The 15,701-nt window shown below is 39.1% G+C and overlaps 1 protein-coding gene across 1 annotated transcript in view; it reads left to right on the top strand.

The window, feature by feature from the left end:
* The window catches only part of ALG5 (ALG5 dolichyl-phosphate beta-glucosyltransferase), a 29,356-nt gene extending 14,190 nt beyond the window's left edge, over positions 1–15,166 (top strand). Inside the window, exons 6-10 of the mRNA XM_087957195.1 lie at positions 462–575; positions 1,322–1,381; positions 6,483–6,634; positions 10,471–10,556; positions 14,528–15,166. Coding sequence (XP_087813321.1) covers positions 462–575; positions 1,322–1,381; positions 6,483–6,634; positions 10,471–10,556; positions 14,528–14,640 — 525 coding nt within the window. The 3' untranslated portion in view covers positions 14,641–15,166. The remainder of the gene's footprint in view (positions 1–461; positions 576–1,321; positions 1,382–6,482; positions 6,635–10,470; positions 10,557–14,527) is intronic.
* Positions 15,167–15,701: the final 535 nt, after the last annotated feature.

Here is a 15,701-nt window from a genome sequence, read left to right on the forward strand (position 1 = left end):
ATTGCATCATGTTAGTTTTTAGTTTTTTTAAACAGTTTATTCTAATTTTAAACATAATTAAAAGGGAAACTGGCACGATGCAAAGCAAATCATTAGTCTCCTGAAGTATGATTTCACATAGGTTATGCAGACAGTCTTACAGAATTAAAATGGTGGCTCACTGCAGTTGTTTGCCAAAATTGTTTGGCAAAATACTTAATCAGTATTCTGTTGAGCAGTCTCATCATGTTGCTTTCTGGCAAATTTGGTCATGTCCATTGTAGCATCCATTTTGTGAACAGGCAGTCCCCCCCACAACTACCTTGTTGTGTTTATGCTGTCTAATATGTTCTTTGATATAAAGTTTAATATGTAAATTATAATTTTGGGAGGAGAGTTCTATCAAAACAAAATATGACTTTTTTGTCTTTTCATAATAATTGCTCAACTAATTTAGGTCCTTACATATTTCTTAACTGCAGGGTGTATTTTATTCACGAGGAAAAAGAATATTGATGGCAGATGCTGATGGAGCTACAAAATTTAAAGATATTGAAAAAGTAGAAAAAGGTCTTGAGAGTCTCCAACCCTGGCCTGTGAGGTTCTAATTGGCTACCTTTTCTCCTTTTTTGTTGGATTAGTAAGAAGATAAATATAATGTTGTTTCCTTTTTTAAGTCTTATGACACAATCCAGAGAAAATTGAACATATTTAATTTCTTAAATTGTGTAAGATTGGAGCAAACATCTTTTATCAGGTTTGCGTACATTTTGGAATGCTGTGTCCTACTTTGAGATCTGTAGTTTGGGATTACTTCAAAATATCCCTTTTTTCTACATACAAGGGAGTTTAGGCTCAACAAATTCAATTTTGGAGCTAATGGAAAAGTAATATGAGCATTCCTTGGTGATACTCCATCTTTTCCATCTGTTGCTATTTGCATGCCCTTTGGAAGCACTATAATTAAATGTAATTTCTTGTTGCCATTTTTTTTAGAAAAAATAATTTTAATTTACCGGTAGCTAGTCATTTTTTCAAACAATGTGCTTTGCATCTTATGAGAGTACAAAGCATCTTTCTTTGAATAATGAAAGCAATTGCATCATTTTCTAGGCTTCGCCAGCTGCTTTAGAAGCTACTCCCAGGTCTCTCTATATACATGTACATGGCAATCACTGTGTCTCAAAGAAACAGCAGGAGCAGCTTATAAACTCACCACATGCTCCTGGAAGAAGATACAATGGCTTTTATGAATTGAAAGGAGTGCTTATACGAATATAATTTGGAAACTGCCTGTTCTTTACTCTGCTTCCCTTAAAGCTGTTAATGTTTTTTCCTCTAGGAAATGATGGCTATTGCCTGTGGTTCACGTGCTCACTTAGAGAAAGATTCCATAGCACAGGTATACTTTTCTTGCCTCTGTTTTTTTTCTACACCTACTGTCAGACAGACTATTCTTTATAGACAGATATAAACGCCTTCTTTTTAAAGATCAAATCTTATTCTCTAATTTGCATGATCCCTAGTTGGAGTGCAGAATGTGGGCTCTTATTCAGCAGTATACAGCCAGCCTAAATAACTAACATAAATACTCATTACTATTGAGTATTTCTAACACAATTATTAAAGTCTCCATTCTGTAGTCTCTAAGTTGAACAGTTATTTTAATGTATTTTTATTAGATCAAACTAATTAAGAGAATGAAAAGTATATATACAACAGTATTAACAGTATCGTGTAAGCACTAATTTGAAATGATAAAAAATTAGATTCCTTTTAAATAGAACAACTTCAAACCCACTCCCTCCACATCTTTTCCTTGCCCTTTGTTGAAATAAATAAATAAAATGTTAACAACACATATCATTAAATCAATATTGCATATTAGGTGCAGATTTATCTTTCCAGTCTTTTTATGGTAATTGTTTTGGTTGATTCCCATACATGGAAAATTTACAATACCTGGTAATCTTAGAAGATTACAAGAGATATAGCAAAGGAGATCAGTTCAGGAATATGGAATGCAGTGTTGATTTCATTACAAAATGGTGCACTAGGATAGATTTAGACAACTATTAGTTAATGTTCTAGTCCTGAGTTGTATCTCTAACAACTGATTATAGATAGGTCTTAAGTTGTGACTGTAATGGGGCCTGGTCATTACAGTCACAAGAAAAATTACAGAATTACAGAAAAACACAGTTGGAAGGGACAGGGCATTGGTACTTACCTGATACGCCCGTTTTTCCATAAGCTGTGAAGAACATCCAGTAATGGAAGGTGCTTCAGTCTCTTCTTAGGAAGGCTGGGCTTAATTTTGTGGACGCTCCTCTTCCTCCATGAGACTCTTCCTTAGCGTCCCCAGTTTTGCGAAGCCGAGGTGATGAAACCCTACATGCTTCAACCTATCTAATACCCTTGGTTGGGGGGAGGGGCTCGGTTTGTTAAGGCGTGCCGTGTTCTTGGCCTTGAATAACAAGGATTTAAATAACTGTGGGCGAAATAGTCCTGTAAATACAGGCTGGTTGGGCATCAGGCCCTCATCGTCTGACATCCCCCTCTCCAGAGGGTCTACCTCTGACAAGCCATGGTCTATGGTATGAACTGACCCCTCTTCCATTTGATCCATTGGATCCAATCTGTCTCCCAGTTCATGTGAACACTGTGGAGCCATGTCTGTGGGAATAGAGAGTTCTACTCGGGGGGGGGGAGTACCTGATGGGAATGCTGATCCCTGATTCCTAGGGACCGCTCTGAGAGGGACCCGTAGTCCGAAGCTCCAGATGGTTGTCTTGTCCGAATCGCCTGCTGGACGCCTGTTGTTATGCCCTTTTGGATCGCCAACTCCATCCATGCCCTCATGTTGGCAGGGATTTCCTCCAGGAATTGCTCTTCCTGGCAAAGGCCAGCTGCAGTAGGTGTATATATTGCCTCTGGAGCCCCTCTTGGGGGGGGGGTACATTGGATGGGGCCTCCTGGGGGACCTGTGCAGTTATGCCACACCTTCCAGACAAGTCCAGAGGTGCGGGTGGAGGGCTGGTGGCCTGAGCTATAATGGGCAGGATTTGTGATGATGATGCGGCCTGGCCCGTTTCTCTGGCACGCTTTCGACTTGTTTTTCTAATGCTTGATGACATCTGCATGCGTCCTTCTCGGCTGCCTGTGAGGGCTTTTGGGGCTCCGTGGATTTATCCGGGGCCTTAGAAGCTGCTCTAGATCTGGAACTGTAGTTGCTTGCCATGATAGTTTGTTTATGGGCTCAATAATTAAAGAGGCTGTGAGTTATGGTGGCTGGCACACCTAGGGGCCTACTCCCTTAAAGGGCAGGGAATCCTTGATATAGTTAGTCCCCCCTTTGTTGATACCGTGTTTCTCACAAAATAAGGCCGGGCCTTATTTTTTTTTTACCCCTGAAAAAACAGCTAGGCCGTCTTTTCGGGGGTGACTTAATTTCCTCCCCCACCTAGAGCGGCCCATACACACGTACCTCGCCACAAGGCCGCTTCTATCGGCCGATGAAAACTCCCCAAAGACAGAGTCCCCAGCCACTTCGGGGCGAGGCGTGGCTGCCCGTGTCCCCTTGCCATTAGGCAGTCTCTTTCGGGCGATGGAAGCTCCCCAAGTGCAATCAACAGCCACTTCGATCGACCGGTAGAAGCGGCCTCCGGGCGAGCGCGCACACACACTCCCCTCACCACGAGGCCGCTTCTATCGGCAGACGAAAGCTCCCTTGAAGGCAGAGTCCCCAGCCACTTCAGGGTGAAGTGTGGCTGCCCGTGTCCCCTCGCCTTTAGGCACTCTCTTTCGGGCGATGGAAGCTCCCCAAGTGCAGTCACCAGCCACATCAATCGGCCGGTAGAAGTGGCCTCGGGGTGAGCGCACACACACACTCCCCTCGCCACGAGGCCGCTTCTACCGGCCAATCGTAGTAGCTGGTGACTGCATTTGGGGAGCTTCCATCGCCCGAAAGAGACTGCCTAAAGGCGAGGGGACACGGGCAGCCACGCCACGCCCTGAAGCGGCTGGGGACTCTGCCTTTGGGGAGCTTCTATTGACTATCGGGTTATTCTAGCCTAGGCTACCTGCAGGGCCCTTCTAAAGGCAAGTTTTCTCCCCATCCCCCCGCCTGTCCCACCCATTTCTCTTCACCTCATGTAGTTCTAACGAACGATGTGAGAAATGGCAGGGAAATGCATGGTTTAAATAGGCCTAAATTTTGGGGGCGGGGCTTAATTTCACCTCATGCCTAGAAATCATGCTGGGCCTTCCTATTGGTGGAGGCCATATTGTTGGAGAAACATGGTAATTGTTTATTATTATTATTATTATTATTATTATTATTATTATTTTGAAAGATTGTAGAAATAGATTATATATTTTGAGGAGCTAATAAACCCTCCTCCAATTTGGTTGTGAAATTTGAATTAAGGCCAATTCTGGAAATATTCAAATCGAGATCTAAATTGAATGCAGAACACCCCCTCAGGCCAAAGTTCTGTGTAAGGGCACACAAAGGCCTGCAACTGGAAACTGCATGAGTATTAAATCCTGTTATACCCAGTTGACCTGCTAAATAATGGCTGTGGGGCTTTGAGCCAGCAGTCTAAGTTCCATAACATCCAGAGAAACTGGGGTTAGGGCCACCTCTCCCCAGGTCCCGAGAAAGGGAAACCAACGGGGAAGATTCCTCCCATAAGCAATATGCTGTACTTCTCTCCACGCGGCTGTTTTTAAAATGGCTGCCTCGTGGCGCAATGTTAATAAAGCAGCTATCACCGCCCGATCTGCCTTAGGCAAAACAGTCAGCAGGGAGGGAACAGGGGCTAATTCCCTGCCCTCAAGGTGTTCTGCGGCGGGGAAGCCTCAGACATTATTGTGCGCTTGATGTTAAAAGCTGCACCCTCAATTTGGAGGCTTTTGCCTCAGGGCAAGTTCAGATAGTTTGGATTGGGAAGATAAGCCTTTGTTTTTCTGAGGCCATCGCCTCTAGTGCTCGTGCGCTCGCTCTAATGAGTGGTTGAACAATTCCCGACGGCCAGATGGTAGGAAAGCTGTCGTAGTAAGAATGGAAAATTTAAAGTACCAAACCTGGGTTAGAATATAACTGAATATCCTAGCTCTATTCCGGCCAAAGAAACCACAACCTGATTCTCTGAAGGCTGAGCTAAAACTGGGGACGCTAAGGATGAGTCTCATGGAGGAGAAGGAGCGTCCTCAAAATTAAGCCCAGCCTTCCTAAGAAGAGACTGAAGCACCTCCCATTACTGGATGCTCTGAACAGCTCAGGGGAGAACTTGGAGACTTTCTGGTCCAACCTCCAGCTCAAGCAAAAGAATCTACATCATTCTGGACAAATGGCTGTCCAATCTCTTAAAACCTCCACTGATTAATTGTTCTCACTGAAAAGAAATTCTAGGTCTTTGTTAAGCTTCCATGCATTGCATCTTATCAGGTGCTTTGGAGAATAGCTTGATCTCTTCTGTGAGACTCTCAGATATTAGAAAATGGCTAACATGTTACCCCTAGTACTTATCTTCATTAGATTAAACATACCTAATTCCCACAACTATTCATTGTACAATTTGGCCTCTAGTTCACTAAACTTCTTTGTTACTCTTCTCTGCACATATTCTAGGGTTTCAACATCTTTTTTGTATCATGGTAACAAAACTGGATTCAGTATTTCAAGTGTAGTCTTATCAAGGCTGCATATTGCAATACTAACAGTTCACATGATCTTGATGCTATCCATCTCTTGATGCAGCCTAAGACTGCATGGCTTTTTGGCAGCTACAGCACACTGCTAGCTCATGTTCAAGTTGAGCCAGGTACTACCTATTCTATACCTATGCATTTGGTTGTGGTGCTCAGTAAGTGAGGCACCATGTGATTACCCCCTTAATGACCACCACCCCTGCTCTCCCTGATGTGATTGTTGAACAGAGCAAAGTATGGCTCGGGTGTGGGAGGCCTAGTAACTTAGTTGTAAACAATTTAAATTCTTACTTTGGTTTCAAAATAATATTGATGGTGTATTTTCTGCATTATTGGATAAGTATCTGACATCATTTAGTTCAAGATGACCACATTGTAAAAGCAGGGTTATAAATACAATATTTCAGGTTTTTTTTTGAAATGCCAATCTTGTTTAAGTATAATTCTAGAAATATGTTGAACATAAAGTATTCAGTAGGACTGGGCGGTATTATAAATTCAAAGAAAGAAAGGTGCTTCAGATTTTGTGTTGGTACATTCATAGCACTGCTAGCATATAAATATCAGTGCTGCTCTAGCTATTCTTGCACTTTGGTATATTTTTTCTGTAGAAAATTCTTATTTATTCTTCTTATACTTGTCACAGAGAATATAGTTTATATGTAGATCTGATGAAATGATCATGGTAAGATTATTATAGTAAGGTAATTATGTAAACAGAAAAGTTCTGGAATGTATTTAAGTGTTTTTTTACTTCAGACCTAATATTTTGTGTATTTTGTTTGCAGCGTTCATACTTCCGAACCTTTCTAATGCATGGATTCCACTTTCTAGTCAGATTCCTTTGTGTTAAGGATATCAGAGACACGCAGTGTGGTTTTAAACTCTTGACCAGGGAGGCTGCTTCTCGAACTTTTTCAGTTCTTCATATAGAACGTTGGTTGGTATATTTCTTTCAGTTAATTGGAAACTGGTAATGTGTACAAGATTATGATGCATGATCTAGTATGTACATATATATGCTAAATAATTTTATGACTAGAACGTAAGAACTTTCAGGCATTGCAAAGACTTTTGTATATTCACTGGGTCTTCTTATTTTCAATTTATGAAAATACGGTAGCTCTTCATGCTTTTATTGAAATTTGAAGAGTTACAGGGAGTGGGTGTGTGGCTCCGTTGGCTGTGGAGGAGGCTGGGGAAGGGCAAAGTCCAGCTGGGCAGAGCAGGGGAGAGATAGGACAAGGGAGAGGGAGTTCAGAGGAAGAACCAGGCCCACCCCCTCTTCATCCTAGGGCACGCAGGGAGGAACGGAGAAGAGCGCAACATGGGTTGTATGGCTTATGGGGGAGGAAAGGGCCCTGATTCCCTTCATAAGCCACACCTGGGAATGAAAGTTTAAAAGAACTGAATGCTGACTGCGGCAGCTGCTGGGAGCAAACATGACTTTATCCTGTGTTTGTTGAGGTAATTCCCCATTAGGAGAATGAGCGCATACAAGGAGACGTATTGAGAGAAGTGTTTGAATAATACACACACAACACACAGATACACTGTACAGTAAATGTAGGTTTTTACTTCCAGAAAGGTTTAAGCAATGTTCAAAACAATCAGTCCAAAGTCATTCACAGGTAAGATCAGTCAGTTTTTAGTCCAGGGATAATCCAGTAACAAAGTCCAGTGTCAAAAACAGTTCAGTATCAGACTTACATCAAATCCAGAAATAGCAGTCAATTAGGAAAAATGGAGGAACGGCAATACTCTCCAACAGAAGGAAAAACAGAGACTCACTCACTTCACTGAGACTCTTCTGAGACTAAGATTAAACAACCCAGGTTTCTGGCTCTATCTTATGGCCGTTTGAGTAACCACACCCAATTGCAATTTTTAGCATGCTCTTAAAGATACAGTATTAAAATGTCTATCCTGGGTTGTATATTTTCAACCCAAATAGCTGTTAGGTGACTTACATTCCTAACATTCTCCCCTTTTGGATAGGACAATATATACAGCCTTACATTCTAAGTCCATAATCTTCACAGCAAGCCTTATGTTTTATAGAGCCTTGGGCCTTTGTAAAATGATCTGCTATATTGTTTTCTGACATACAGTATTCCAGCTTAATCATCTTACTTTGCACGCATTGTCTCACATTGAAATATCTTAAATCTGTGTGTTTCGCTCTTGTTTTAACAGCAATATTTGAAGCCATCTGTATTGCTGATTGGTTATCTTCGTAAACAACAATAGAATTTGTTACATTAATTCCCATTGGAGCAGAAGGCCCACAATATCGATGATTATTTTGAAAAAAGAAATGGGAATTAAGGACACTCTCTCCAATGGAACTTTATCTTGTTTTCCTTTTGGTTTCATTAATTAATAAACAGGGCAGGGTCTGGAGTAATGAACCACATCTTTATTTCATCAGTTAAATATCTAATATAGGTTGCCCTCCGTTTATATCCACAATTGAGCTCACAATTTTGATTATAAGTTTGGGTGGTCCTTGAGTAGGTCATGTGACCTGGCTCAATTTAACAATCATTTTTATGATAATTTTAAATGAGACACTGGAAAGTAAATCATGAATCATGTTAAGCAAATCCAGCATATCCAAAAAAATGCTGCAAATCACGATCACACGACTGCAGGACACTGCAATGGTTGCCAGATACTGAAATGCTGTCATGTGACTTCCATAGACTAGGCTCTTATAGTTACTCCTACTACTTTAGCCTCCTCCCTGAAGCCCTTTGTTGGAATCAAATCGTCAGCAATTGGAAAATCTATTCCGATCACTAGATTACATAATAGTTTAGGAATTGCACCTGTCACTGTTATTTGTTCATTTCTCTTTGACTATATTTTAGCTGTAACAAATGGGACCAACTCAAGTCTGCACAAACATACTTGTGAGAGATTTTTTCCCATATATACATGCAGTCCTTGACTTACAACAGTTCATTTAGTGACTGTTCAGTTACATCACTGAAAAAAGTGACATGACTGTTTTTCACACTTGCGACTATTGCAGCATCCCCATGGTCACATTATCAAAATTCAGATGCTTGGCAGCTGACTCATTTACAACTGCGGTGTGCAGGGTCATGTGATTACCTTTTGCAACCTTCTGACAAGCAAAGTCAATGGGCAAACCAGTTTCACTTAACAACTGTGTTAATTTACCAACTGCAGTGATTCATGTAACTGTGGCAAGAAAAAATGTAAAATGAGGCAAAACTCATTTAGCAAATATTTCACTTAGTAATAGAAATTTGGGGCTCAACTGTAGTCATAAGTTGAGAACTACCTGAACTGCCTTTTTTACTAAATGAGGATATACAAAAGTCTTTCTATTTTCAGTGGCCACATGTTATTAATTGTTTATTTATTTATTTCAGAAAGCTATCCTTTAGGATTTATTTATTTTTCAAAAATTCACTTTGTCTTTTATTTTGGTTATTTTTCATCATACAAATGGTATCACTTAATACACATTCTTATACATTCATATCAAAAGTAATTTTTAAAAAAATAAATAAATTTAGAAATACCGTTTAGATCTTTTTAAATAAAATGTGCATTTTGTAAAGTTTTCCTTGGTTTTGCTGTTAAATTTTCCTCTGTACACTAAACTTATAAATATAAACAATTACATTTTTATGCTTATGGATATTTTTCAGATTTGTTCCTTTTTTAGATTTTTTATTTTTCCTCAGGAAAACATGATCACTGTAGACATAAATGTACTGTAGCAGTTTTCTGCAAGTTTGAGTGCTGGGAGATAATAAGATTAGCCATCTTGCTTGCAAGAACAGCAGTAGAAATTTTTTAAAAGACCTCAAGTTTGCAAACTTGACTTTCTACTCACATTTGGAAATTGTTTATTAACTACTTCTAAACTGTTAGCTTTGGACAAACAAGTCTGAAAATACTGGGTGAATCTGCCTTCAATCCTGAATGAAATAAAAATTTAATCATAAGTTTAAGAACTTGTCTAGCAAAAAAAAATTGATCGTAGAAAATTGTAAACATACTAAGGATCCAGATAAATTTGGTATATTAAAATGTTTACAATAAAATTTTGGATTTAATTATAAAAAACAGCTTCTCTTGGAAAATAATTTTGTTTTTATTTTTACAAGACAAAACAAGCAATTTCATAATTTCAAAAACAGGACACTAGGGGATACTAAAGTTTTTAGATAAAGGAAAGATTTGCAAACCTGCAAAGTGTTCTAACAATGAAAACACTGAAGGAGACTTGAAGAATTAAATCAGAAAATAGTAGCCACAATATTGGGCTTCCAGATGAAGAAATGGTGGGCTAAAGATAATTCTGCGAAAATTCTTAATGAAAAATATAAATGTTGGTTTTAAAGGCCTCAATATGTTAATCATATAGATCTTATTTATAGGTCTTATTTGTATAGGTTACTATGTGTCCCTTTCATTATGTCCTGAGGTGGGAAACTGGAATTTTAACCATAATTTTTGGCTTCGCTGATAATAGTAATTAAGTTTTTTATTATTACTACATACTAGTATGTTTTTAATATGTTATAACTTGCCTAATATTGCTTAGATGATTAAAATGAATAATGAATAAAATGAATAAATTTACAAATACCTACTTTTACAGTTGGAAAAATGGGAAACATATATCACAATTATTTTTATTTCATGATATAAAAATTAAAAATTATTGACATATGCTTATGGAAATTTATTATACTTAGAAAAATCTTGAAAATATTTATTCTGTTCTTCTAGGGCTTTTGATGTGGAACTTCTTTACATAGCTCAAAGTTTTAAAATCCCAATATCAGAGATTGCTGTCAATTGGACAGAAATTGAAGGTCAGTTGAAAATTGCATATTTTGTGTCATTTTAGATCAGTTCTAGAAATGAGGTGAGTTTTACAAGTTCAGTGATCTTAATATATTTCCTATGATAATATAGAAAGATTAAATTATTGTTCCACAAAACTTTCTAATATAGGTAGTCCTCAACTTATGACCACAATTGAGCTCAAATTTTCTGTTCCTGGGTGAGACATTTGTTAAGTGAGTTTTGCCCCATTTTACAACTTTTCTTGCCACAGTTGTTAAGTGAATCATTGGAGGTGTTAAGTTAGTAACATGGTTGTCAAGTGAATCTGGCTTCCCCATTGACTTAGCTTGTCAGAAGGTTGCAAAAGGTGATCACATAACCGCGTGATACTGCAATAGTCATAAATGAGTCACTTGCTAAGTGTCCGAATTTTGATTATGTGACCATGGGGATGCTGGAAAGGTGATAAGTGTAAAACATGGTTGTAAGTTCTTTTTCAGTGCTGTTGAACGGTCACTAAATGAACTTGTAAATCAAGGACTATCTGAATAGTTAAGAAAATTAAGCTATTTACCCCACACAAGGTTTTTTGCATGCTGCTCCTTACTCCCTTAATATGCTTTATCCCTGACTGTCAACATATTATGAAGCTATTTATTTTTCAGTAGAATTCTATCATTTTTCCCCTAGTAATTAATAGATTATGGTGTGATGGGAGGTAAACGAATCCCTACTGGGTGATGATTCTGAGAGAAACTAATTCCTAAACTATTCCAATAATTTTACCAACATAAGCCAAATTTTGTTTTGACTTCAAAACACTCCATTGTAATATGTACTCTTAATTTGACTGCATTTCAAAATAAAACCCAAAATAATTTGAAGTGATAAAGTAAACTGTACTTCACAAAAGTGCAGCCTTTTATTAAAATCTGTAAATCTGAGAAGGTGCTACCTAACTCCTGATTTTTGAAATAGAACAGAGTACTCTGTACTCTAATCCTCAGACTAACACTAATGCAACAAGTAATGTTCTTACATTCTTTAGTTACATTTGCTAGTTTGAAGATGTCCTATATTGCTATTCTGTGGGGTAACTTGCTTCTGTACTGGTTACAAAAGATTATTACTTTGTTGTATAAATGACATTTATTGGTACTATAACAGCAAAATAAAAGCAAGCACTATTAATAGTTTTATCAATAAAATCAACAGTTAAATACACACACACACACACACACACACACACACACACATTGTATATAATCAAATCTTCGGCCACCTGATAAAATTATTTTTAATAGTAAAACTTAAAAAACAAATTTAATTAGTAAGCTCAATTACATTAAATTGGAAATATGTATCTGGAGATTGCTGCAAGGAATGGATAAGATACATACTTTCCAACTACAGCAACTAATTGTAGTTTTTTAAAGCACTTCTTATTTTCCTCCATAAGTAACAGAATCAATTTCACAGTGGCTTCTGAGTGGGCTAGTTTTTTGTGTTCCAGTCCACAAATATTCCATATAAGAAGAACAGTTCTGCACAGATAGCCCACTGTACATACAACCACTCATTCAGCAATTGTTCAAAGTTATGACAGTGCTGAACAAGGAGACTTACAACTGGCTTTTGAAGTTACAAACATGCGACATGATCGCAATCTGGGCACTTGGCAATCCATTCACACTTAGATCAGTTGCCAAGCATTCTTTTTAAAAAAAACAACAACAAATTTTATTAGTTTTTAAAGACAAACAAAACATAAAACATAAGAACATAAAACCTCTTTTCTGAAAGTTATTTGTAAATGTTAACAAAGCAAATAAAACATTATTTTATACAACATTGACACATTTCCTTATAAACACATACCATGTTTCTCCAACAATACGGCCTCCACCAATAGGAAGACCCAGCATGTTTTCTAGGCATAAAATCAAATTAAGCCCTTCCCCCCAAATTTAGGCCTAGTTTAAAACATGCAAAATAGGGGGAAGGGTGGGGGGAACTTGCCATTTGGAGTGCCGTTGGAGCTGCCACCGCCGTTTGGAGTGCCGTTGGAGCTGCTGCCGCCGTTTGGAGCTGCCTCTGCCGTTTGGAGCTGCCTCTGCCGTTTGGAGCCGCCGCCGTTTGAAGCTGCCGCTTCCGCGTTTGGAGCACTGCCGCTGTTTGGAGCACCACCGCCACTCCAAACACGGCAGCAGCTCCAAACACGGAAGCGGCAGCTCCAAACGTGACGGCGGCACTCCAAACGGCGGCGGCGGCTCCAAACAGCAGAGGCAGCTCCAAACACGGAAGCGGAGGCGCCGCCGCCGTTTGGAGCTGCCGCCGCCATTTGGAGTGCCGCCGTCACGTTTGGAGCTGCCGCTTCCGTGTTTGGAGCTGCCGCCGTTTTTGGAGTGGCGGTGGTGCTCCAAACAGCGGCAGTGCTCCAAACACGGAAGCGGCAGCTTCAAACGGCGGCGGCGGCTCCAAACGGCAGAGGCAGCTCCAAACGGCGGCAGCAGCTCCAACGGCACTCCAAACGGCAGCGGAATGGGCAGAAGGGAAAGCAACAGCGGCAGGTGCCAAAGGTCTTGGGTCTGCAGCAAAGGTGTTTGGTGGGAGTAGGGAGCTCTCTGCGCTTCGCCATGATCGCCCATTAGGAGCGGCTGGTGGCGAGGCTGCCCGCGGGGCGCTCTAGATGAGGATGAAAGGGGGGGGAAATTAAGTTACCCCCGAAAAGACGGCCTAGCCGTTTTTTCGGGGCTCAAAAAAAAATAAGGCCCGGCCTTATTATGTGAGAAACACGGTACATATCCTTTCAAATTTCTCATTATTTCTCCCTTTACTTTTATTCAATTATATTTCTTTTCTATATTTATATGTTTTATATATTTTTATTCATTATACTTATATTTTCCTCTGACTTGTTTTATTCTCTTCTATCTTTTATTCTCAATTATCCTCTTCTAACATTCCTCCAAGGTTTTATTAACTCAATCAAGCATAAACACCCAAAGAGACAAAACATAGAAACATAAAAAACATCTTTTCTGAAAGTTGCTTAGTCCTGGGTTACAACTCTTCGTACAGACACAAATTCAAATTCATATTCATTTTATATACCATTCCATATCTTATTACCATTTTCAATTTTCTATATAGCTTCTCATCTCTTTTAAACTTTCTTAGTTTTATTTTATTTATCTCATCTCAATTCAAATCATAATGTTTATTATTCTTTGTCTGTTCTATTTCCAGCTATCCATTTATCTTTCTTCTTTAAACAAAACTTCTCCTGTACACTAATTGGAATATGACATCTATCTCTTTCCCCTGCATTTATAATACTTAATATAATACATAGGTTACATTGGGATTCTGTTTGGTACATTCCCCAGAAAGTCAACTGAAAAGCTGACAGAGCAGATTGCAAGGGCCTGGGCAGAGGTGGTATTCAGCAGGTTCTGATCAGTTCTGGAAAACCAATAGTGGAAATTTTGAGTAGTTCAGAGAATCAGTGATAACCTTCCCCCAGGAGTGGGGAGGGAATGGAGATTTTACAGTATCCTTCCCCTGGAGTGGGGTGGGAATGGAGATTTTGCAGTATTCTTCCCCTGCCATGCCCACCAAGCCATGCTCACCAAGCTATGCCATTCCATGCTCACCAAGCCACGCCCACAGAACCGGTAGTAAAAAAAAAAATGAATCCCACCACTGGGCCTGGGGTAGTTTTCTCCACCCATGCACCCTTCCCAGACCCTCTATACTTGTGCTGGCTATTGTGCTAGGGAGTGGGAAAACCAGAGAACAATAATCTGCTACCAAACTGATACAACTGAATATTGCCCATTTTCACCAGATTATAATTTTGTGCCTCTTGGATACATTTCACATTAGAACTATAAGTCTTAATATATTTCAGAGCAAATTTAAAATTAGTGATTTTGAAATAATTGCCTTTTATATGTATGTATAACATATTTTTTATTATTTTTAATAATTATAGGTTCTAAGTTGGTTCCCTTCTGGAGTTGGTTGCAGATGGGAAGGGACCTGCTTTTTATACGACTACGATACCTGACAGGTGCTTGGAAACTTGACACCACAAAATGGAATTAATGTATTCATCACCAAAGGATTGTTTTGATAAATATATATATGGTTTTTTTTCAACAGTATAAATTAAAGAGAGAAATGGATCATACATTTCAATTTTTTTCTGAATTTTCTTCAATGGTCAAAAATACAGCTTTTTTTCAGTCTTTTTCCTTTCAAATATTGAAATCAATCTTTTTCAAACTTTTGTTTTCCATTTGTACAAAATATAGTTGGAAATTGAATTTTAGAAAATGGCATTTCACTCTGGATTGCTATTTTCTACAAAATCTACAAAATATTTTCTACAAAAAAGCAAATATAACCATAGAAATATGTGTATAAATAATAGCATCATAGCAATAATAGCATAAATAATAGCATCAGTTTCTGAAAGTACTGTAATACTGTACAGAAGTTATTGCAGTCAGTTATTTTGCAATTCCTTGATTTTTGCAAAAGAATATTCAGAAATTGAAGTTTTCCATTAAATTCAATATAAAATTGTTGAACTATATGCTTTAGATTAAAGATACATCTGATGGACAAATTCCTAATTTGCTGGAATTCTGAGCACAACAAAGTGTTTATAAAACATGCTTGGCAGTTTTCAATATTGTAGCCCATTGTCATCATGGGTTGCGACTAATTCTGAAAGTGGCTCAGGTAGTGCAGCTCATCCAGGATGGCACATCAATGAGAGCTGTGGCAAGGCTTGCTGTGTCTGTCAGCGTAGTGTCCAGAGCATGGAGGTGCTACCAGGAGACAGGCTAGTACATTAGGAGACGTGGAGGAGGCCGGAGGCAACAACCCAGCATCAGGACCGCTACCTCCGCCTTTGTGGAAGGAGGGACAGGAGGAGCACTGCCAGAGCCCTGCAAAATGACCTTCAGTGGGCCACAAATGTGCATGTGGCTGCTCAAACGGTCAGAAACAGACTCCATGAGGGTGGTATGAGGGCCCGATGTCCATAGGTGGGGGTTGTGCTTACAGCCCAACACCATGCAGGACATTTGGCATTTGCTAGAGAACACCAAGATTGGCAGATTCGCCACTGGCGCCCTGTGCTCTTCACAGATGAAAGC

The sequence above is a fragment of the Notechis scutatus genome, chromosome 2 (assembly GCF_049901735.1).
Source record: "Notechis scutatus isolate UNSWTSFEM ecotype Mainland chromosome 2, rNotScu1.2, whole genome shotgun sequence".
In the NCBI taxonomy this organism is placed as follows: domain Eukaryota; kingdom Metazoa; phylum Chordata; class Lepidosauria; order Squamata; family Elapidae; genus Notechis; species Notechis scutatus.